Here is a 22,722-nt window from a genome sequence, read left to right as displayed (position 1 = left end):
TAAGACAAAGTTCCTACCCTCAGGATTTTTTATGTGAGCTCCATAATAAAAAATAAAACAAAGTATGGGCTTCCCTGGTGGCACAGTGGTTAAGAATCCGCCTGCCAATGAAGGCGACATGGGTTTGACCCCTGGGCTGGGAGGATACCACATGCCATGGAGCAACTAAGCCTGTGTGCCACAACTACTGAGCCCACGTGCCTAGAGCCCGTGCTCTGCAACAAGAGAAGCCACCGCAAATGAGAAGCCTGCACACCACAATGAAGAGTAGCCCCTGCTTGCTGCAGCTAGAGAAAGCAGCATGCAGCAACAAAGACCCAACACGGCCAAAAATAAATAAATGCAATAAATTTTTAAACAATAAAACATAAAACAAAAAATAAGCAATCAGCAATAGGAAAATGAACAACAGATAAGAACAAGTAAATCAATCAATAAAAAACAAAGGATCAGTAATTTTTAAAAGTTCATTTCAGTAATGAAAGAGATGCAAATTTAAATAATACACTTCTACCTATGCAAATAGCAAAATAAGAAGATTAATACCCAGTAATGACAAGGCTAAGGGGGAAACAGATGCACTCATGCATTATGGGAAAAATACAACCATGTTTTAAACCATATTTTAATCCTGTAGTAATAGCTACTAAAATTTTAAATCTGAATATTCTTTGCCCCACCACAATTCCACAATTAGAGGTTTACCTTATGAAAATGCTATTCAAGTATGCCAAGATATATACTGTTAGTAGTAGGGAAAAATCTGAAATAACATAAATGATCATTAATAGGGCATACTTAAATTTTGGATCACATATACAATGCAATTCTGCAGCCATTAAAGAGGATGCAATAGAGCTATATACATTGATATGGAAAGGTTTTTTTAAAAACAGAGTAGGAAAAAAGCAAATTTCAAAGCATTATATTATAGTACTCCATTTTTGAAAAAATTTTGGTTTAAAAGATCAAAGGCTATAGAAGCAAAAGAATGTAACATACTGTAGAGAAAGATAAATCTCTACTGGCAGAGCTAGGTAATCCAAGAAATTAAGGTTCCTAATTTTCTGGTAGAGGGCAATGAACAAGGAAGACAACTTTTGAGGTTCTGATGACATCTATTTACTTCTCCATAAACTGAACATATTCACGAGCACTCAAAAATTTGCATTCAATTTTAAGCAGTTTAGTGACTTGAGAAAAGCTGGGATTATCCTGGTCTAGGTTAAGAGCCCTGTTTTGATAAGTAATTTCATTCTAAAGTGCCCAGAATCCTTTATTGCTAAATATCAGGAGACAGAAAGAATCTAATTAGTGCTCCCTGAAATGAGAGGGATGATTAGCAAACACTAGGTGTAATCACGGTTACCTACAGAGAGATCACTACCTCTGCATTTGCAGATTCAGAAAAAAACCCCAAATCTTGACTAAATCTCTAAAACTCTGACATTGTAGAAGAAATAAGAATTACAGCTGATCTTCATTACTCCTGGATTCTGTATTTGCAATTTGCCCACTCCCTCAAATTTATGTGTAATTCCCAAATCAATTCTTACAAGGATTCCACAGTCATTCACAAATATGCGCAGAGTAGTAAAAATTGGAGTTGTTCAAGTTTCCGGCTGAGGTCCAACAAGGCAACACTCTTTCTTCTTGTTGCAGCTCTCACAATGTAAACAAGTATCTTTTTCACTATTTAGTGCCACAGTTTTTGCATTTTTGTGCTTTCTGAGTAATTCTGATGTATAAAATGGCCCTCAAGTGTAGTGCTGAATGCAAGGCTGTGTGATGTGCCTTAGATAAAGCTTCCTTCAGGCACAAGTTACAGGGCTGCTGTCCATGAGTTTAATTTTAATGAGTGACAATATACATTAAACAAGGTGTCTTTAAATAGAAACACACAAAACAGCTTAAGTACTGATCAGCTGACAAAAATGTTACTACCAGAGGTTCATAGCAACCTAACTCTTTATTTCCTCTGGGAGTAATGGTTCAGTATTTGCTAACTCAGGTAGCTATACAGAACATAACTACAGCGAATAATGAGAATCAACTATAATTAGAAAAGGTGGTAATTTGAATTTTTCTCCAGTCACAACTCCTGATGAAGTTCAAGACTAGGATTTCAGGCTCCTAGCAAGGGAAACTGCAACCTCACAAAAGGAAGACTCTGTTGTAAGATTTGCAAAGAAACTAGATTAAATTACACAAAGGGTGCTAAGGAAAACATTTGGCAGATTAAATACAGCAATAATGCTTAGTTTAAAAATAGCAGCGTTGACAAGGGAGGAAATGAACTTAATGCACCAAGTGTTAGTTCGTATGAGTTAACAAATGGAAGTTTCCATCCATAAAGGAAAACACAATTGCAAAGGTACATACACATCAGTTGAACTGTGGTGGGAAGGAATTCATGTACTCATAGCAACAGAGAGATGCAGCTTGTTCAAATTAAACAGATCTAATTTAAGTAAAAGAAGATTATACCTGAAGGTAATAAGCCTAGAACCTGAGAATGGAAAGACTAAGGCCAAATATTAGGAAGAAGACAAAAAGTGAGAGAAAGGGGAGAATGTTAGTTCAAAATAAAATCACCACCACAGTGTGATGTAGAAAAGAATGATGCAATCAAAGTCAGGGGACTTACATTTTACAGTTCTGTGCTCTACCACTAAGTAGGCTTTACCACTTAATAACTGCCCTTAAGAAAAGAAGATGTTTTTTGCAAAGCTGAGTCACTAACATCTAAACTAGTTAATCTCCTTACATTTTTCTTAAAAACATAACATTTTTTAGATGAACATGCTTATTAAATAATACAGTACCATTAAAAAAAATTCTATCACCCAGCATAACTACCATTATATCACATTCATATTGTTAGTATAAAAAATAAATAGGAATCAAAATGGACTGAACTATACATGCTTCTTTAATTTGATTTAATAAAAGAAAAAATGAAAACCTAATAGAACTATAGACCTTCAAACTTGTTTTTCTTTTGCTAAAAAAGATTTTCTAAAATCCCTCTAAGGTTAAGAGAAGTTCTAAAAAACATTAAAGGTTAGAGTCTTTATAGTTTTAACTGCATGCTTCACTTTTAAACTTGACTCCCTATAATAAAACAGAAAAAGATCATCGTTTTACACTTCTTCCCACCGAGTCATTACATTACTTCTGTCAAAATTACAAACGCATATACCATTTGACTTACAAGTATTATTAACAGAAATACAAAATAACCTACAAGGTTATTCACTACAACACTTTGTCACAGACTGACCATCAGTATTGTACCACTGAAACAAATTACAGTACACATGTGATAGAATATTATGGGGCTTAAAACATATAGGAAAGCTATCTATATACTTATTTAGAAATCGCTCCAAAACATGTTACATTAAAAAAAAGAGCACAGTGCAGAAATATGTATATACTACCTTTTGAATTAAAAATAAGGTATGGAATAAGAATCTGTTTTGTATATGCACAGAAGGACTCCAAAGGGATGCAAAAGAAATTAATAAAGCTGTATGTGAATGGCCACATGCCTGTGCATGCTAGGAGGTATATAACAGGGCGATGAGAGACTTCCACTGTATACTTTTTTATATTCTCACATGTCCCCTCTTCCTGAGATGTGGTTAACTCTGCTTTCCCCTGACTAATATCATTAACTCAGGAGTCAGCTATTCTAAGGATGCCATGATTCCCCCTGGTTAAGACAATCTTAAAGATGATAAATGGTCCAAGCTTTCTCCCCTGTATTTATCATGGTTTGATAGTTACCTTATTGTGGGAATTTCCTCCCATAGCTTGCTGGATTCCTGAAATCTTATGTCCCGTCAGAAGTTTCAGAATAAATGAATGAATGAGTGACATGTAAGTGATTCCAGTGAGTTCATGATGGCCTCAGAGCTACCATTCAGTATCTGTTGCCTCTACTTGGGTTTCCCTCCTCCCCTGTTTACCCACCCCCACTATGAACTTCCATATAGCAGACACCAGGGTTGTCCAGGGGGTGAGCAGATGCACAAGCTGATAACATAATGAAAGCCACCTGACTCTGCAGCTACACTTCTCACATTACCAAAACAGAGCCAAATATAATATTTAAATTTTTTTAAAAATCAGAAGTATTTGATCCAGAATTTGAGAGACATGGTCTATCACTCTCCAATGGAAAAACAGTAAGTGTGAATACAGATTACTTTCATGATAAACTCAAGTTTTCAAAATGTTGGAAAATGTCACAAAGTAGAAAAGACTAATATGCAGCCTACAGCCAGGGCACCTGATTCAAAGATCATTTAATGACCAAGGAGTCCAGACCCAAGCCCCTATTTCCTGGAAGGTTCCTGGATGTGGCTGTGGTTAGTACATTCTCCTTGCCCTACACTGCTACTTCAAGAGCCTGGAACAAGTAGTTGTTCTGGGATACAGATGTATCTCAAAAACAGGTAACCAGTGTTGCCCCCATACAATGAAAAAACAATAAGACCACCACCAAATGAGGAACCTGAGAGTTGTTTGATATCTTCAGATTCTTTAAGCAGAATTTTCAAATCTGTGCACATCTGGATTTCAGTTTTCTATAACGAGAGTAATTTGTTTTTGACCAATCATCCCACTGGGGGAAAGAAAAACTGGTAAAAATAGAGGAAACCCCCACCCCCACCAAAAATGAGGTCAAAAGCAATGGAGGACTACAGAGGCAGCAAAGACGTGAGAGACAAAGAACCCGGTGAAAGGGAAGCAAACAGAAGTAATGAGCGAGACACATCCCACCACATTACTTCTGGAAGAATATGTTAAATCACAAGCAGTTAACGAGCGAGACACATCCCACCACGTTACTTCCAGAAGAATATGTTGAATCACAAGCAGCAGAAGCAAGTAGATGAGAAGAAAGCTGGGGCTGAAAGGCTGAGTTGTTGAGGACAACTTAAGTCCTCTTACACATTTGGGAAGACAAAATGGGAACTGAAGAACCACCAAGGAATTAGACTCTGTTAACCATCAAGATTCCAGTTGGCATCTACAAATGGAACAGGGGTGACCCTGCAGTAAGTCAACTGTTACAACCACTGAACACCACGCTTATATGAGATGAATGAATCCCTGATCAGATTAAGGTCACCCACCCATTCCTATCAAAACTGCCTGACAAACACAGAAGCAAATTCACTCCTAAGAAAGAGAATACCATCCAGACCATCAAATTATTCTACCAATTCATATATAATTGCTAGTATTTAATAAAAACTACCAGACCAAGGGAGTGAAAAACAGAAGAAAAAGAGAAACAACAAAACAGAACCCCCAGGAGATTCAGATACTGGAGTTACCAAACACAATTTTTTTTTTTTTAATTGATAGACTTGGGCTTCCCTGGTGGTGCAGTGGTTGAGAATCTAACTGCTAATGCAGGAGACAAGGGTTCGAGCCCTGGCCTGGGAAGATCCCACATGCGGCCTGTGAGCCACAATTACTGAGCCTGCGCGTCTGGAGCTTGTGCTCCGCAACGAGAGGCCCGCACACCGCAATGAGGAGTGGCCACCGCTTGTCACAGCTAGAGAAAGCCCTCGTGCAGAAACGAAGACCCAACACAGCAAAAATAAATAAATAATTTTAAAAAAATTGATAGACTTGCATTTTCAGCAAGATAGAGTAATATGGACTGGATTTACCCTCCCACCTAAAACAACGAAAAAAACGGACAAATATATGAAAAATTGAGTTTCAGACACTGGACACCAGGCAGCACAGGACAGTGATCGTTGATAGATGGGGAACAAACAAGGTGAGCCCTTAAGACTGTTCCAGTTTACTGCTACAGTTTCCAGAAAGTAATGCAGGGAGACAGAAACCTGGTGGAGTTTGGTGATATTATGTAAGTTGAGGAGATAAAGCTGGGAGTCCAAAGATGCCAAGGTGGCTATAGTTCACAGGGCAGAGGGCCAGAAAGGAGAGACTAAACAGATAGAAAGCTCTGGATATCTGAAGAGAATACTCCCACCCACCCACCCACCCAGCCACATTATCACAACTGGGAGGAATTTAGTGCAATTCAGTAACGAGTGCAAAGTGTCCACAGTAAGTCTGAAAGTAGTCTGGGCCCCAGAGATTCTCCAAACTGACCAGCCAAGGCCCCACGCTGAGAAAAAAGAAGCTCCAAAAATGGAAATAAAATTAAATAGGACAGGTATAAAAAGAGATGAAGGGAGAAAAAGGTCCAGATAAAAATGAGAGAAGGGAACAGAACCAGAAAGTTTCAGAAAACAATTACCCACATTGTGAACACTCTGCAAACAAACAAACAAAACACACATCTCCCATTTGCCAACAACAGGACAATTTTAAGCAACAAAGTAAGAGTAATCATGACAACTCATGGCATATGTTTGAAACCAAAATATACTAGTTAATAATGATACTTTAAAAATCTAATTGGTCACCCTCAAAGGACAAGTTTATCCTGAAAACTAGTAAATAAAAGGAAAGAAATAAGCATTCTTTCCTGCCTTTCCTATACAAATTGTACCTTGAGTAATTAGTAAATGAGGGAGTAAATCAACTATACTCCAATATAAAATAAAAATTAAATTTTAAAAAAATGAAGGAAATTATCTCTTTACAGATGCAGCTCACTTAATTTAAAAAAAGACAGAATATCGCTATTCTGCAACCCTCAAAGAATTAATGGCTCTAGGCAGTGCACTGAACATCAGTAGGAAAGAAGGCCTTTTTACCTTATGTGCCTCCTGAAGTAAAAGGACAATACCACATACACAACACAACCTTCAGTCCTGTCAAGGGTCTTAAATTCTGAGTCTGATCAAGCCTCTGCATCCTGCTGCCCATGTGGATGAGAAACATGTTGAAATGCATGGAGAAAAATATAGACTGTGGGGTAACAACAGGTCAAATTACTCAGGTTCAACAGATAAATTGTAAAGAAAAGGATGAAGGGGGAACATGTAAATTAAGACATATCAAATAAAAAAGGGGGGGACTAAACTAAAATGCTTAGGTGTACATAACTTGGTGTTAAAACTGTAAGGAAACAAAAGAAGTGATTACTATAAAAGTCAGGGTAACAGTTACTTTTGGGGAGCAGGGAAGGGCTGGTGATTGGCTGTGGTGTGGAACGGGTTCTGGGATAAGTGAAAAACTTCTAATTCCTGACCTGCGTATTATAAGGCTTCTGGCCTTATAATAATTCACTAATATATCTGTGTGGTTTTCTTGAGGATTTTTTTTTTTTTTTTTTTGACTGCGCACGCAGCTCTGTGGGGGGAATCTTTGTTCCCCAACCAGGGACTGAACCTGGGCCCTCGGCAGTGAGAGCTCAGAGTTCTAACCACTGGACAGCCAGAGAATTCCCGGTTTTCTTTATCTCTGTTTCATTTTACAATAAACAAGGCTTTCTTTAGAAAGTAAATGATTAATAGTCATTTGGCTTATCTGGTTAACTCCAAATGGCACAAGGATCTAACCACCCATCTCCCTAGAACCAGAAGAGTATATTAGATTACTGCAGGTCCAGGATTCAATGACCTCAGATCCCCAGAACTTTGTAACACAGGATCTTAAGGTAACTGTCTTAGCATGAAATGAATTCAGCCTTGAAAATTTCTACACACAGGAATTTATGTATTAGGGACTGACTAAGACAATAAAGTGACCTTCCTGATAGTAGCTTTGTTAATTATAAGGTCTTGTTCCACCGACCTATTCAATCAATAGTTTATCCTCCATGATACTTGGTAAGGATAAGACTTTGTTAAGAATGTTACTTTAGAGGAATCTCTCCTCTTCCTTCCTATCTTGTACACAGATTTCTTCCCAAAGTTTAGAGTAAGCAGAGAACAGTGACTCAAAATTGCCAAGGAGTTCCCAACATGAGGTAGAGGGAGGAGAGAGCGAAGAATCCCCTTAACCTCAGACATACAATCTCACTGACCTAAGTGAGCACTTTCTAGATTACCTAAACTTTCTAGAAGCAAAGGACTTGTAATTCAAAAACTGCTAATACAGACTGAAAAAAAAGAAAAATATAGTTAAATACCAATCCAGCAGAAATTAAAAGGGGAAGATGGAGTGGTGACTGCCTGTGCTTCAAAGGCTCCCCTGACACAGAAAATCAAATCTGACGGGAGAGGCAAAAGAAGAGAGAAATTTCACTCTCCATCACACCATACCAGCTCTCCAAAAATCGAAGAGGGAGAAAAGGAGAGACCCATGTGGGCACCGACCTCTACTATGGCTGCAGAGGAGGGTGTTTAGGTTTACTCAATAGATTAATCAGAACTCTTGAGTTGACAAGGGAGAAATACATCATTACGTCTTTTGCTTTCTGTATAGCACCCTTCTGCTTAGATTTGGCAGTTATATTTTGTCTATTAGTTATTTACACTGGTATATTCCCTTCTTCTCACTCCCTAATATGCCATAAGCTTCAGAATGAAAGGGAATATGTTTTCTTCATCTATATATTTTCCATATGCCTAGTATAGCACATGGCAAAATGTTTTACACATAGCATATACTCAATATGTTTGCTGCATTAAATTAAAAAAAAATCAAGGACAGTCAGCTGAAAGAAGAGAAAACTTGCTCTGTATTATTTCAGAAGGCAAAAACCAAGACAAACTAGAAGGAAAGTATGGGGAGGCCAACATGAACACAAACTTTCTTTAGCACTGGTTGCCTTGAGAAGTAATAATGTCCCTTTGCCACTTTTGAAGACTGCATTAAAGGTAGAAGGGAACTTTGAAAGCTGCTCCAATTGCTTTTAAGATTTTGTTTCTGAATAAGGCTGTCCCCCTAGAGACTAAGACTGAAAAGCAAATGAAGAAAATAAGGAGAAACAAATCTATCCCAGAACCTATACTAGAACCGGCATTTCCCACCTCACTGGAAACCTGTAATTTGATCATGTAAAAGCTCTATCCTACTTTATTAGAGAATTAAGTATGAGAACAAACCTTTGTACACTAGGCATTTCACATGTGTTATTTTCATTCCATCCTTGATATTATTATCCTCATTTTATAAAAGGACACTGATAGTGAGAGAATAAGCAATGAATGGGTTTTGAACTTTGACTCAAACCATGTTCTTTCTACTGGACCTTCCAGCTTCTAAGATAAATTAGCACTGGTAAAACACAACATTGCTTTCCTTGTGTATTAGCATTAGAAAACAATTTTCTACCATATCTTAACTTCCATACCATAAATTTTTGCTTGCATGTCTTACCACTTATTTCAAGCTCCACCCAATGTGATTTCTTTCCATTTGCTGCTTCCTCAGAGGACATAATTGTGTACATCCTCCGAGGGTCAGGGGGCTCATATTTTTCTTTGGGCATGCCTGTTGAATTAAGAAAAGAAACCAATCAATACCCAGAAGAATCAAATAACTGAAAATAACATCTTTTTAAAAAGCAGACACCGGGCTTCCCTGGTGGCGCAGTGGTTGAGAGTCCGCCTGCCGATGCAGGGGACACGGGTTCGTGCCCCGGTCCGGGAAGATCCCACATGCCCGCGGAGCGGCTGGGCCCGTGAGCCATGGCTTCTGAGCCTGCGCGTCGGGAGCCTGTGCTCCGCAACGGGAGAGGCCACAACAGTGAGAGGCCCGTGTACTGCAAAAAAAAAAAGCAGACACCCGGGCTTCCCTGGTGGCGCAGTGGTTGAGAGTCCACCTGCCGATGCAGGGGACACGGGTTCGTGCCCTGGTCTGGGAAGATCCCACATGCCGCAGGGCGGCTAGGCCCGTGAGCCATGGCTGCTGAGCCTGCGTCCGGAGCCTGTGCTCCACAATGGGAGAGGCCACAACAGTGAGAGGCCCACATACCGCAGAAAAAAAAAAAAAAAAAAAAAGTAGACCTCTAAACACAATTTCCCACTAAAAGGAACTAGGAGCCCCTTGGAGAAATGGAGGATTTCAGGTCTGAGATCGGAAAAATACAAACAAGGCTGGACACTAAGAAAAATGCTGTGGCTGTGAAGGAAACAGGAGCCAGCTTGAAGAGGTCCCACTGGCCACAGATATGACAATCTGAACATCAAAAGAAAGACTACATTTCAAACTGCATGAATCCAAAACTTTAACAGGAAAAAAAAAAATGCAGTCACCCAAAAACTGGAAAATAAAGGGAAAGAATCAAGCATTTATCCTGCATTTCTGGCAGAAACTAGATGAGGAAATGTTCTTGACAGAATTCTAGCTAATAAATGTAAAGAGTTACATAATTAGAAAAAACACTATTTCACAATCTCTAATGAAAAAATGGATGACCATCAATGGTTAATAAAAGCATTAGGTGAAAAAAGTCCAATGAAAAAATTTTAAATAGATAGATCAGGCTGTAAGATCGCAACCCAAAGATTGATCTCAGTATTAGGACAACTAGACTTACATGCCAACACTATGTATGCCCTTGCCCCTTCATCCAAAAAATTAAAAGTAAAATTGAACCTGAATCAAATCAGCCTCTCTAGATCTCGTACCAGTTTACACTAAGTAAGGGAGACAGAGGAACATGTTAAAAATAACACGAGACACAACAATGTGAATATACTTGACACTACTGAACTGTACACTTAAAATGATTATTAAGATAGTAAGTTTTGTTATAATTTTACCATGATTAAAAAATTTTTTCTTAATTTTAAAATAATGCCACAAGAATACAGCCAGCCAGACACAGACCATGGCAAGTTCAACATAACAGAAGACCCAGTTTCTTCAACCAATGAATGACATTAAAAAGGGAGAGTAAGAGGAAGTTGATATTAAATGACTTAAGAGGCACAACAATCAAATGCAACGTATAGACCTTGTTTGGGTCTGATCTGACCAAATCAAGTGTAAAAAAACATTTTTGAGAATTGGACAAATTTGAAGAAGAACTAAACCTAAGTCGATATTGGGACTATTGTTCATTTTGTTTGTGGTTATTTTAAAAATTCTTATTCTTATAGAAACATTCTGAAATATTCAGGTGAAATGAAATCTCACTTCCTTGCATATTCTCCCAAGCTCCTTGCCCCAGTCTCACTTCACCTTATGTGTTTGGATGAGCCATAATCTGCTTTAACCAAGTCTCTACCTACTCTGGATACCTACACAGCTAAACAAAGCTGGAGAAAAACCTACCATCATGTGAATTTAAAGTAAGCGAGTCAGCAATCACTTACGTCAAATGGACTTACTGTTGAACGGGTTCGAGGTTTTAGTTTTACAAGAAGAAAAGAGTTATGGAGATGGATGATGGCGAAGGCTGCACAACATTATGAATGTATTTAATACCACTGAATGCTACACTTAAAAATGCTTAAGATGGTAAATTGTATGTTATGTATATTTTCTACAATTAAAAAAATGGAAAAAGTTAAAGCAACTTTCATTATGCTATGCTGCTCCTCTAATGATAAGTAGAGCTATCTTTCAAACATAGAAATGGTTTTGACCATGTAGTCAAAACACAGGAGATAAGTAATCCTAAAAAGCTTTTAGAAGAAAGTAAAAATATAAATGGTAAGACTAATCATCTGCACAAGAAACAGCACATTTTTTGTGTTGTCAAATATTGTTAATAAAACTGTTCTCCTACACATTAATTTCTCCAAAACAGAAATACAGTGCCTGAAGTTTTTAGACTAATACAAAAATACCGAACAGAGAAAGCTATACAGTCAAGAACTGTTCCTGTTCCACCTAGAGGACAATCTGGTGAAGCAAGTGCCCATTCTGAATCATATGAATATACCAGTAATAACAAAATGCTGTGTAAGGTTACCAGAGCTTGATGACAACATCCCTTAAGATTCCTTAAGATCAACCAAATGCCACTATTCTGACTAGATTTTACTTACGACCATGTGGTCTTCACTGGCTTTTCCAAATAGAATTTAATAATGGTAAGCTGCTCTCTCCAGCTGAGGTTAGTATTTTGAGTTACTACTAATTATTAATCATTGCCTTCTTAGTGAAAGTTCAGAAGTCTGATTTACCACTCTCATGGGAGTTTATTTAGTGTGAATCAATGTCTGGAGTTTGATCATGCTTCAGAGAATAAATACAAGTATTACTGAACTGAAATCTGAAATCCAAGCCCTAGACCTGCGGTCATTCCATCAAAGAGTAATGATTTCTGCCTAAGCGGCCAACCACTCCCTTGCTTGGTTTTCATGACATATGATGTGTTGCCTTAAAATTTAAGAGACAGTTCATTACTTGAAAGCAGTGAGGAGATCTTCTTTATTTCCTGAATCCCTGACAGTGCATATTAGGAAGTGGGGGGCGGGGAGGAGAATATGATAGAATAAAAGAAATGGCATCAAGTTGGACAATCAAGCCCTTCTGAGGATCCTATCTGCCCATTGAGCAACCCCACCCATTTTTCTTGGAGTCCAACTGAACATTGTATTGGAAACTAGGTAGAGAAAAGGATATAAGAATACAAACAATTTAGGATCTTTCCCAAGGCTTGAAATAAACAAGAAGACCTTACTCTCTAAAAAATACAGTATGTCACTGCAGATTACTATCTAAAAAGAATAAAACGTTTCCAAAACAGGCTTGAAAATTGTCAAGTAGAATTAAAAGACTTTTAAAAAATAGCTAGGCCAGAGTCAGCAGGTATACAGCTCCTGACTAGTCAATCTCCAATTCCTCCAATCCAGTGCCAAACATCACTACTGATCCTGGCAGCATAAAATCTGTCCCTGATCTAGATCTCAGAGAAACGGTTTTTCAGTATCTTAGAATAATTATTTACTTTAAAGAAATACAGGACATTATTTACTAGCATAGAAAGATATGCTTTCATTATTAAACATTTTACAAAATGGCTTAAAAAATACACAGGGGAGGGGGGGTAAGAGGGAAGGCGCAGGGCGAGGGAGAGACCATAAGTACAAGTCAGCCACCATATGAGGCAGCTTTTAAACTAAGAAAATTGGTACTGAAGAGAAAAATTTAAGTCTTTATCCTTTCAGTGGGTACTGTACTTCAGAGTCATCAAATAGCCCCAGGTGAAAAAAGTCCTATTTTACAAAGGAGTAAATGAAGAATGAAAGAATAAATAAACAAAAACAACATCATTTCATAATTCCTAATGAGCCTTTTAAAAACAAGGATTTATAAACTGGGTTAAAACCATTAGATGAATCATTGGCACTGGCATAATGCTAAGGTAACACCACCACCCAGATTGTTTTTTGATTTTAAGGTAAAAAATGTTCAAGAGAGGAATAAACTGTTACCCCTTCACCAATCTTCCCAACACTGATGGGGGTAGAACCAGATACTGTGGGTCTTCGGATCTGACAGAATATGAAATACACACCAACAATGTTTACCTTGATTAAGAACTAGAGGAACTAGCCAAATGACACCAAAGAAGCAATTGGAATGCAGGATTTTCTGCAGGGTAACTGGTCTGCCACCTTTAACAAGCTGGTGTCAGGACTATTCTAGATTTAAAGAAAATTAAGGGATATATAGAATGAGATGTAATGAATGGTCCCTATATAGGATCCACAAATCTGCAACAAAGGACATTCTGCAGACTGTTGGAGAAACATTTAATATCTAGTTCATATTTTGAAATATTAATGAATTATTATGAGATCATGTTATTTTGGCAATGTACAAAAATGCATTTCTTGTTAAAAGGCACTCTGAAGTTAAATAATTTATTTAAATTGTATTGGCCAGATTTTTTTCCAAGGGAAATGAGGCTGAATTATAGCAAATCTTAACTGACAAGATAAAATGCTAAATTCCTCTTTTCCTTTCCTTGCTTGTTACATTTTCTCCTCCATTCTTGGTGCTTTACTTCACATACACAAAGGAGAAAAAAGGGAAGGCGCAGAGGAAAGGAAGGGAGGGGAGAAGGAAGAAATAAACTCATGTGCAGAAAAATCCTTTTATTTGATGATCGGGAGCCTCACAGAGCTATAAGTTATAGAATATATGAAAAGGTAGTGCCACTAGCCTTGGTGCCTATTTACTTCTCCCTATCCAAATTTTCACTACATCTTACCCAATTTTTCACTAAATCCCACTGATTTTTACCTCTTCAGGACTTCTAAACCTGTCTTCTCCATTTTCACAGCTACTGAAGTTAATTTATACCCTCATTTCTCAGCTACAACTTTTAAACAAACTTCTCTATACCTTCCTGATAGATGCCTGCTCATGTCACTCTCCTGCTTAAAAATCTAAGATGGCCTTTTCTGCCTACCTAGCTAAAGCCCTAACTTCAAAGTCCTTTACAATCTGGATTTAGGCAACTATTTTCTCACTCATCTTCAGCCACTGACACACAAGACACCCTATAAAGTCCTAAATTAATCAAAGCAAACCTACTTCTAAGACATAGTCTTTCAATAACACATGCTACTCCCTTCACCAAAGGGAACCTTCACCCTAAACTCCTACTCACCCCCTTCACAGCAACTCATGTTAGATGTCAGAGTCCCTGTAAGCCCTTCCCAACAAACGCACAAGTTCACTACTCTTTCCTCTGCACACCATACATTTACTACAGCATCTATCACCCCAGTTTGTATCTCCCAGTGTCTTGTGTTAAGACCTAGCTCATTGTACTAATAAACTGGTCTAAACATTCTTTCCTTCATGACTCAAAATCAGGTTTTCCAAGAAAAATCCAAAAAAAGCAATTCAATACATCCGAACCATGCTTCCTTAAGGAAGCTTTCTTTACAGAATCATTCATTCAACAAATATTTACTAAGCACCTTCTGCCTCTATGTGCCAAGCACTCTGCCAGGTTCTGGGAATAAAGAATAAATAGGAAATACGTACATAATCTTGGATCTTAATCTACTGGGGAGTGCAAACAAAAATCTTACGATGATGTAATCACACTACAACCCTTTTTACAAACATCACTCTAATTTAGGACTTCTTCCCTACCCCTCACAAACACAGGAGTTTATCATTCCCTGCTTTGAGCTATTCTGAACCTTGAAGATATTTCTAATGTTATACTCTTTAAGCCCACCTTAATTATTTTTGACATGTCTCATTCACCTACTCTAACATAGGGTCTTTGCACTTATATTTCAAATATTTTTATATTTTCAGAGCCTGGCAAAGAGTGTTTGGTGAATAATTATAAGAATTCAAGGGGATAAGCTGGGACAGTAAAAAAAAAAAAGCAAACATTGTGTAAGAGACAAGTATGCTAACAGAAGCAGTGCCCATGTTAGCAGGAGTAAGAAAAACTAACATAGGCCTCTAATCTGGAAGGTTAAATCTAGAGAATCCCGACAGAAAGGACCTAAGTGACCAAAGGCTGAGAATATTCGTTCTAGGACAGGTTGGGATATGAAGCAAAGGGACAAACTTAAAGGTAAAACTGTATAAACATAATCTTAGTGACATGCTATAGCAAAATAAGAGCAAACCTCAAACAGGTGGGGGTAATGGCAAAACTGTACTGGAGTGCCTATCTGTCACACTCTGCACTAGGCACATAACAGCTAACATGTTTTGAGCACTCACCAACTGGCAGGCCCTTCACATGCATTATCTCATTTAACCCTCAGGACTCCTATGAGTAAACACTATTGTATTATTCTCCATACATAAAGAAAGAACGGTCCAGAAAATGAGTCATTTACCTGAGATCACAGAGAACCTACTGGCACAACTGTGATTTTAACCCAAGTCTGATCCAAAAGTCTATGCTTTCAACCACTATGCAATAATTTACTGGTAATTACCTTGATTTAATTCTCATAGCGATCCATGAAGTAGACACTATCCTCATTTTATTTTATTGATTTTTTTTTTTTTTTTTTTTTTGTCGTACGCTGGCCTCTCACTGTTGTGGCCTCTCCCGTTGCGGAGCACAGGCTCCGGACGCGCAGGCTCAGCGGCCATGGCTCACGGCCCAGCCGCTCCGCGGCATGTGGGATCTTCCCAGACCGGGGCACGAACCCGTGGTCCCCTGCATCGGCAGGCGGACTCTCAACCACTGTGCCACCAGGGAAGCCCCTCATTTTATTTTAGATGAGGAAACTGAGACTCTGAGTTTAAATAACTTGCCCAAGGTTGCACACACTTAGTAAGTAGTAGAGCTAGGATTTGAACTTGGGACAATCTAGCTGCAAAGCTGTACTCTATAACACCAATGCCTCACACAAGTCTAGAATTCTGTCACTGATGAAACCAAGATCTTGTGTTCATTCTCCAAATATTATGTTGCTAAGACTGTGAGCCCCTGAGTTTTCTTCTCAGATGTATCATCTTTCCAAACTACTCTTCACCTGTATTCTCTACTCCCAAACTCTGCCTAATACTTAACACAGCAGACCTCAAATGCTATCATCTCAGGATCCTTATACTCAAGTACCTCAAAGACCTTTCAATTGTGTGGGTTATAACTATCAATATTTACCATACTAGAAATTAGAACTAAGGAATTTAAAATATGTATTAACTCATTAAATATAATAAACCTATCACATGTTAACATTTTTATGAAAAGTAACTACTTTCAAAAACAAAGTAAAGTTTTGTGAGAAGAGTGACACCGTCTTACATTTTTGCAAATCTTTAAGGTCTGACATGCTAGAAGACAGCTGGATTCACCTATCTGCTCTGAATTCAACTGATCAGATATTACACATCATTTTGTCAGTCTCTGGAAAACACCATTGTATACTCATAAGAGGAAGAGAATGAAAAAGGCAAATAACCTTAGTAATATTTCTAAGAACTTAAGGTTTCTGTAGCTACCTCCTCCTGCCTCCCCAAATCTCAATTCCTTAAATCCTTTTCTCAACTAGAATAAGAATAAATTTAAGTCCATATTGGTTTAACTAAAATTTCCAATCAATAAGACCTCTGCGAAAAAAGATTTTAAAATTATGATAAAATATTCCTCCTAAACAGAGTCAAACAGCAAATGCAGTAGTTAGTCTAAGCTCTAAAAGAAGACCGGCATACCCATCTGCATCCGCAGTGCCCAGCCAATAACCAACAGCCCATAAGAGTTTACTAGACTGCTGTTAAAATGCAATTCTAATCATGTGTCTGTGCCTAATAACACAAGTGAATATAAAATACAGTCAGAGTGTACTGCAACACCACAGGAAACTACCAATTTTGAAGATCAAAAATGGTAAAATACTAGCAATTTCATTCAACTCAATAAATTAACTCAAAATATAACTATAAAGATACACTAAGTATAGGTGATCCACAAATTTCAACTTAAAACACAAATACTTCTTAGCTTAAAATTTTTAATTTCTATATTTTAAGTCAAATATAAAGTATAGAACAAAAGAACATATTAGGACAATTATGATTTATGATCTAGCCAGCAAAGCTGAGGGCCCACTAACATTAAGTCAAACCATGATTTGTGTGATGAAACATCACCGAGGTCAAAAAGGTAAGGAGAGGGAGCCATCGATATTAAATCTGTTCTCTTAGTATGAGACAAGCAACAACCGTCTAGTTTACACCTTCAGCAATGATGGCTGCCAACAGAAATCTCTTCATTTCTTTCTTATCTTTTGCCAGTTTCCATAATCTATTTGCTACTCCCACTCTTACAATCACAGTATTCTAGCTACCCCTATCTAGTTGGAATTTTGGCCTTTTGAGGCATTCAACATTTATTCTAGCTGCTAATTCATGTATACAATCATTTTGGGAAGTTCTAATATAGTAGCAATCAGTTTTGACCCACTAGTCTTTTTTTCACCTAAAAACTAAGAAAGAAAATTATTCATAAAATGCTGACCTTATAAATCATCAAGAAGCCTTTAACAACTCTAGAATATTTCTCTCACAAGGGCTTAAATGAACTCTCTGACCCCAGTTTCTTGGCCCTGTCTCCTTCATCCAGCCTTCACATTTTTCCTATGTCTCCTGAAAAAGTATGTCACACACACAATTTCCCCACCCCTATGCACCTAAACTCTCAATGAATCCCTATTATATAGAGACGAAAGTCTCAATACTTTAAGAAAATGCCTAAGACTATTCACAGACTGTTGCTGGCCACTCCTCCTGTCCCTTTCATCTTTGCATCCTATGTTTCACAGCCCAAGTTGTATGTAACTTGACTTTGCACATGTTCTTTCTTCTCACTAAAAGGTCCTACTCAGTCTAACCTCTATTCAACCTTCAAAGCTCAGCCCAAAGACCTCTGAGATGACTCCCTCAAGTTTCCCAAGCAGAATTAGTTGCTCCTTCTTTAGAATGCCCCAAAGGCTTTGTGTATTCCTCATTACTATATAACCTGATGAGCACTTTATTGGTTAATTTGTTTTTCTCTCCATACCATTATAAACCCATTTAGAATAAAAGAGCATAAGCCCTATTAGAGGAGCAAGTCTATAATGGTGCCTGACACATGGGTGTTTCCAGTATTTTTGGAACTGAGATTTAGCCCTATTTTAAAATGCTGTGTTCAAGTATAATCAGTTCTGCTGTATCACTTATTCTGAAAATAATCTGTTCCAACGTAACTGATATATTAGAAAATTTGAGCTTAACACAAAATTTCCATTTGCTTATGTGATTTTGTCTGTGAAAAAAACCAGATGATGGTAGAAACCTGCCCCCAGCTGAACTGAGCTGCATAGAAATACACAAAATACACACACCTCAAAACACCTACCAGCTACATCAGTTCACTCTGTGTGTGTACACATGAGCTGAGCCACACCCACCCACCTCTGGTGTTATTAAAACATTCCATTCGATTTCAGGTAACCCTCCTTGCAAGCTTTCTGATGCCCATTAACACATGCAAATCAGGTCTTTTTCAAGGTAAAGTGACATATTTATTGTAGTATTTACGTATATCATAACATGTGTAAAATCATGCTACCATTTTTACCAGGTTCCTTTTTATTAACATAAGTCACTGACAAAGTTTTGAGTGTTGTGCCTTAGTTCCACTTTTCCCAAAAGGCATGTAGTTTTTAACTGCACAATTTTCCATATCATGGAGATTTTTAGGAACTTATATGTTGCTTTACAGCAGAACTGACTATATAAATTAACAGCTGTATGAGGAGTTCTTAGGTTTTAAGAAATTTTCAATATTTCAATTCCAATAATATACAGAAGAGAAAACTCTGCCCTCTCCCCAATTTCACAAAATGTTTACAGTCCATATCCTCACAGACCATCAGGATAGCCATAACCATTAAGCTTGGTGGCTCTCACTTCTGGTGAGCAGAGTTGATTTTTCCAGCTTAAGCTCTACAGTCTGCCTAAGCCTAACTCAGAAGCCAAGTTCTGAATGCCTGAACTTTCACATGTACCATTATATGGGTTTCATTTTTTAATTGCTCTTAACTTTTTTCCAAAACATTTTGATTTTAAACTACCCTGTATTACAGAGCAATTGAACTGAGCCCTCAAACCCACTATAAAATGGATCATACACAAAAGACCCTATATCCAAGTTTAAAATAGATTCAGAGTCACTAACTCCACAGTATCTCAAATGTGACTTTTTTATATGTATGGCTCCACTTAATTCTCCACACTGATGCCCAAATGATCTTTAAATCACTTTGTTCCCCTATGAAAAATATTTTGGCTCTCTCCTTTGCTATAGGATAAAGATATAAACCTCACTTTTAGCTTAGTAAGTATGGTTCTTCAAAATCTAGGATGGACACACCTTTGCAGGCTCATCTCCAGTCACTCTCCCCGTTCCAGTAACACATCGATATTGGCCTTACCCCAACACTTGGCACCTCAGTGCACCCACAGTTCCTTTTGTCTGAAATGACCCCATCTCTCCAGTTTGACAAACACCTATTCCGTGCTATTTTCTGTAAACTGCTCCCACACATTCTACAAATTTCATCATTCTCTCCTGTTCTCCCCACAGCACTATGTACACCTACTAAGACTACAGCAACAAGAAGACAGCAAATGAGTGTTATTCACTTCTTAATTCCCAGGGTCCAACACTATGTCCAGCATATACTATTCCTTGCACATAACTTATCAAGAAAATAAAAATGGATGAGGAAGAGGTAAAGCCCAGAGAAGAGTAAGATTAAGACAGACTAAATGAGTCCCCATCTTACATGCAAATAAACACTTTAAAAGCAGTTTCCCAACCAGTATACCTTCCATATGGGAAAGTTACAAGTGTGCTGAAGAGGGCCCTCACCTCTCATGGCCCAAAGGCTACAGCTGTGAGCAGCCTTGACCATTTATTCCAGTATGCCTTACATATATTATCCCTTTCTGTTGCACTATGATATGAAAAAGGTTTATGCTTTAAATATAATAAAGGCTAATAGGAACATGGTGGAATGCCTACACATTAACCAAAATGCATTATTTATAAACCGTAAGTACAGAAGCAAATGCCTTTATTTGTAGCCAGGACCAAGTTCTGTAAACAACTCATATCTGTTCAAGAGTCTGAAAAGTTTTACTTTGCCACCAAGGTTTAAGAAACCTGGAAATACCTACAAATCAAAGAGGCATTCAAAAGAGCTTCCTCATCTACGTTACCATTGATAAAGACACTTCTGAAACTATGCAAAATCTTCTGAGTCTCACAGGAAACTTTGTCTTTTGTCACATCCTCCTTTTTTGACCATTTCATTAAGTATCTTATTCACCTACTGAGAACTGACCACACTCAACTACCTCAAATAACTTACAGCCATTAAAACACACTCCGCCCTCCCAAAAAAACTAATCTCCATCAAGTACCTCACTCTCATGTGCTCTCACATTTACACAAAACCTGGTCCTTTCCCTCTTCACTGTAATATCTTGGGCAAGTCACTTTAACCTTTCTAGGCCTGCTTCCTCAACAGCAGCTATTCAAATATTTTGTTTAAAGCAAGTTGACTGGACTAGATCACTGGTCTAAAAATATTAAGCAATTTTTATTCTAAAAGTCATCACATTCCAAAGACTGCGATAATTGCTCTGATAGCAATTACAAAACAAGTCTTCAAAACCTTTTGATCAATGGACACAGCTCCTAAAGCCTACAAAACTATTTTGGGAAGATAAATTCTAGTGCACTGTGAAAAACACAAAGTGCTATTATATGCCATTTTATTTTTCACTTGTTCATATTCACTCTCTTCCTCTCCAAAATTAAAATCCCCAGACACAAAGAGGCAAGATTCCGCACTACCACTAATGGGGCAATCCTCCTGGAAAACAGGTAAATATGGGAACTCATGTTTAAGGAGATTTATTTAAACGTCAGCTTAACACAATACCAAATCCAAAAAGGACAAGCAAGATGACCATTCACAATGCTGTCATTTGCAGTAAGAGTTCAAGAAGAGGTTACAGGTGTTCATTAGCAGGCTCTTAGGGGAAGCTGTAGAAGAAAAAGAGTAAAAAAAAAAAAAAAATTCCAAAGAAAATAATGATTGGTGTTTAGAAAAAAAGAAAACAGATACGATTCAAGTTATTACACAAAACTTCAAGTAATTAGAACTATCTTTGAGTCCTCAGCAATATCATAAATCTCTTCATCTGGTGCTAAGGGTTTCTTTAACCATGTCATTCCCATTCCCCCACCCCGCAAAATATTTGTGTTAAACTGAATTTTAAACCCATTTGGGGGAGGGGGTAAACAGCTGGTTTCCCGCTTTGCGGTAACTGAGAAGTTCCACACTCCACTCCGCGCAATTCCACACCGCCACTTCTCCAGAGTTGCCACCCATCCCATGCCAGCCAAGAGTCCCGAACACTAACTCCCCTCCTCCGGGTGACCAGAGCCAGGGTCGACAGCCAGGGGCATCCCCCAACCCTGGCGCCCTCTGCGCGCCCCCGCCGTCAATCAACACCCCCCAGCCCCAGACGCGGCGCGGGGGCGCAGTCTGGGGACCTACTAGATGGCGACAGCCGCGCGTCTAGGGACCCCCAACAGCCACCATCTCCTCCAATCTTCGGGCCCGCTGCACGCAAAACTCAAGGTGTTCTTGCTCGAGTCCCCCGCGCTACGGTCCCGGGGACACGACCGAGAGGGGCCCGTGGCCAGCCAGTGTGGGAAGCAGAGCCCAGCCGGGCCTCGGGCTGGTCTCGCTCACCTCTTGGGGTGCGCCGCCTTCCTCCGCCGCTGCCGCTGCCTCCTCCCTGTGAGTGCAGCGGGGTTTGACCTGTGGAACCACCATACCAGTCCCGCCCGCTGCTGCAGCGCCGCCGTCGCCGCTCCTCTGCCGCCTCAGCCGCCGCTCTTTGTTCTCCCTCCGAGATCCACCTCGTCAGCCGCCCGCTTCAGCCGCCTCGATGGGCCACCACTACGGCCTCCCGGCCTCTCGGCCTCCGGCCTCACCCTCCTCGCTGTACCCACCGCTGCCTTCGCCTTCGCGCAGCCAACGCCGCCGCCACCGACGCCGCCGCCGCCGCCTCCTCCTCTGCGCCCCCCTCGTTTTCATTGAAAGCAAACAAGCATCATGGCGGCGGCCGCCGTCCCACCCCTTCCCCCTCCCCGCCTCCCACCCCAAGCCTGCGAGCGCCGCGACCGACGCTGCCGCTTCAACATCCCGGCCGCCCATTGGCCGCCGCCGCCGGGCGCGACCATTCAGCATCCGGGGAGGTCGCTCTCCGCTTCCCCCACCCCCGCGATGGGGAGCAGTGAGCCGGCCGGGCGCGCTCCAGGGTCAGACGTCCCTCTTCTCTTCCCGCTCTCGTCGCTTATTTCCTGCCTTG

At 39.2% G+C, this 22,722-nt stretch overlaps 1 protein-coding gene across 5 annotated transcripts in view; it reads right to left on the bottom strand.

Moving 5' to 3' along the window:
* The window catches only part of CNOT6 (CCR4-NOT transcription complex subunit 6), a 64,103-nt gene extending 41,583 nt beyond the window's left edge, over positions 1–22,520 (bottom strand). For 2 of the 5 annotated variants that reach the window (XM_059061036.2, XM_067032249.1), the window contains exons 1-2: positions 22,101–22,512; positions 9,268–9,381 (exon numbers count right to left, since the gene is read on the bottom strand). In XM_059061036.2, the coding sequence (XP_058917019.1) occupies positions 9,268–9,379 (112 nt within the window). In that variant the 5' untranslated portion in view covers positions 9,380–9,381; positions 22,101–22,512. Of the gene's footprint in view, positions 1–9,267; positions 9,382–22,100 lie in introns of all 5 variants that reach the window. The other 3 variants (XM_059061035.2, XM_067032251.1, XM_059061038.2) reach the window with 3 other exon arrangements.
* Between the last annotated feature and the right edge of the window lie 202 nt (positions 22,521–22,722).

This window comes from Kogia breviceps, chromosome 4 (assembly GCF_026419965.1).
Source record: "Kogia breviceps isolate mKogBre1 chromosome 4, mKogBre1 haplotype 1, whole genome shotgun sequence".
Lineage (NCBI taxonomy): Eukaryota > Metazoa > Chordata > Mammalia > Artiodactyla > Physeteridae > Kogia > Kogia breviceps.
The sequence above is the reverse complement of the archived record's forward strand: the minus strand, read 5'-3'. Positions and strand labels throughout refer to the sequence as shown.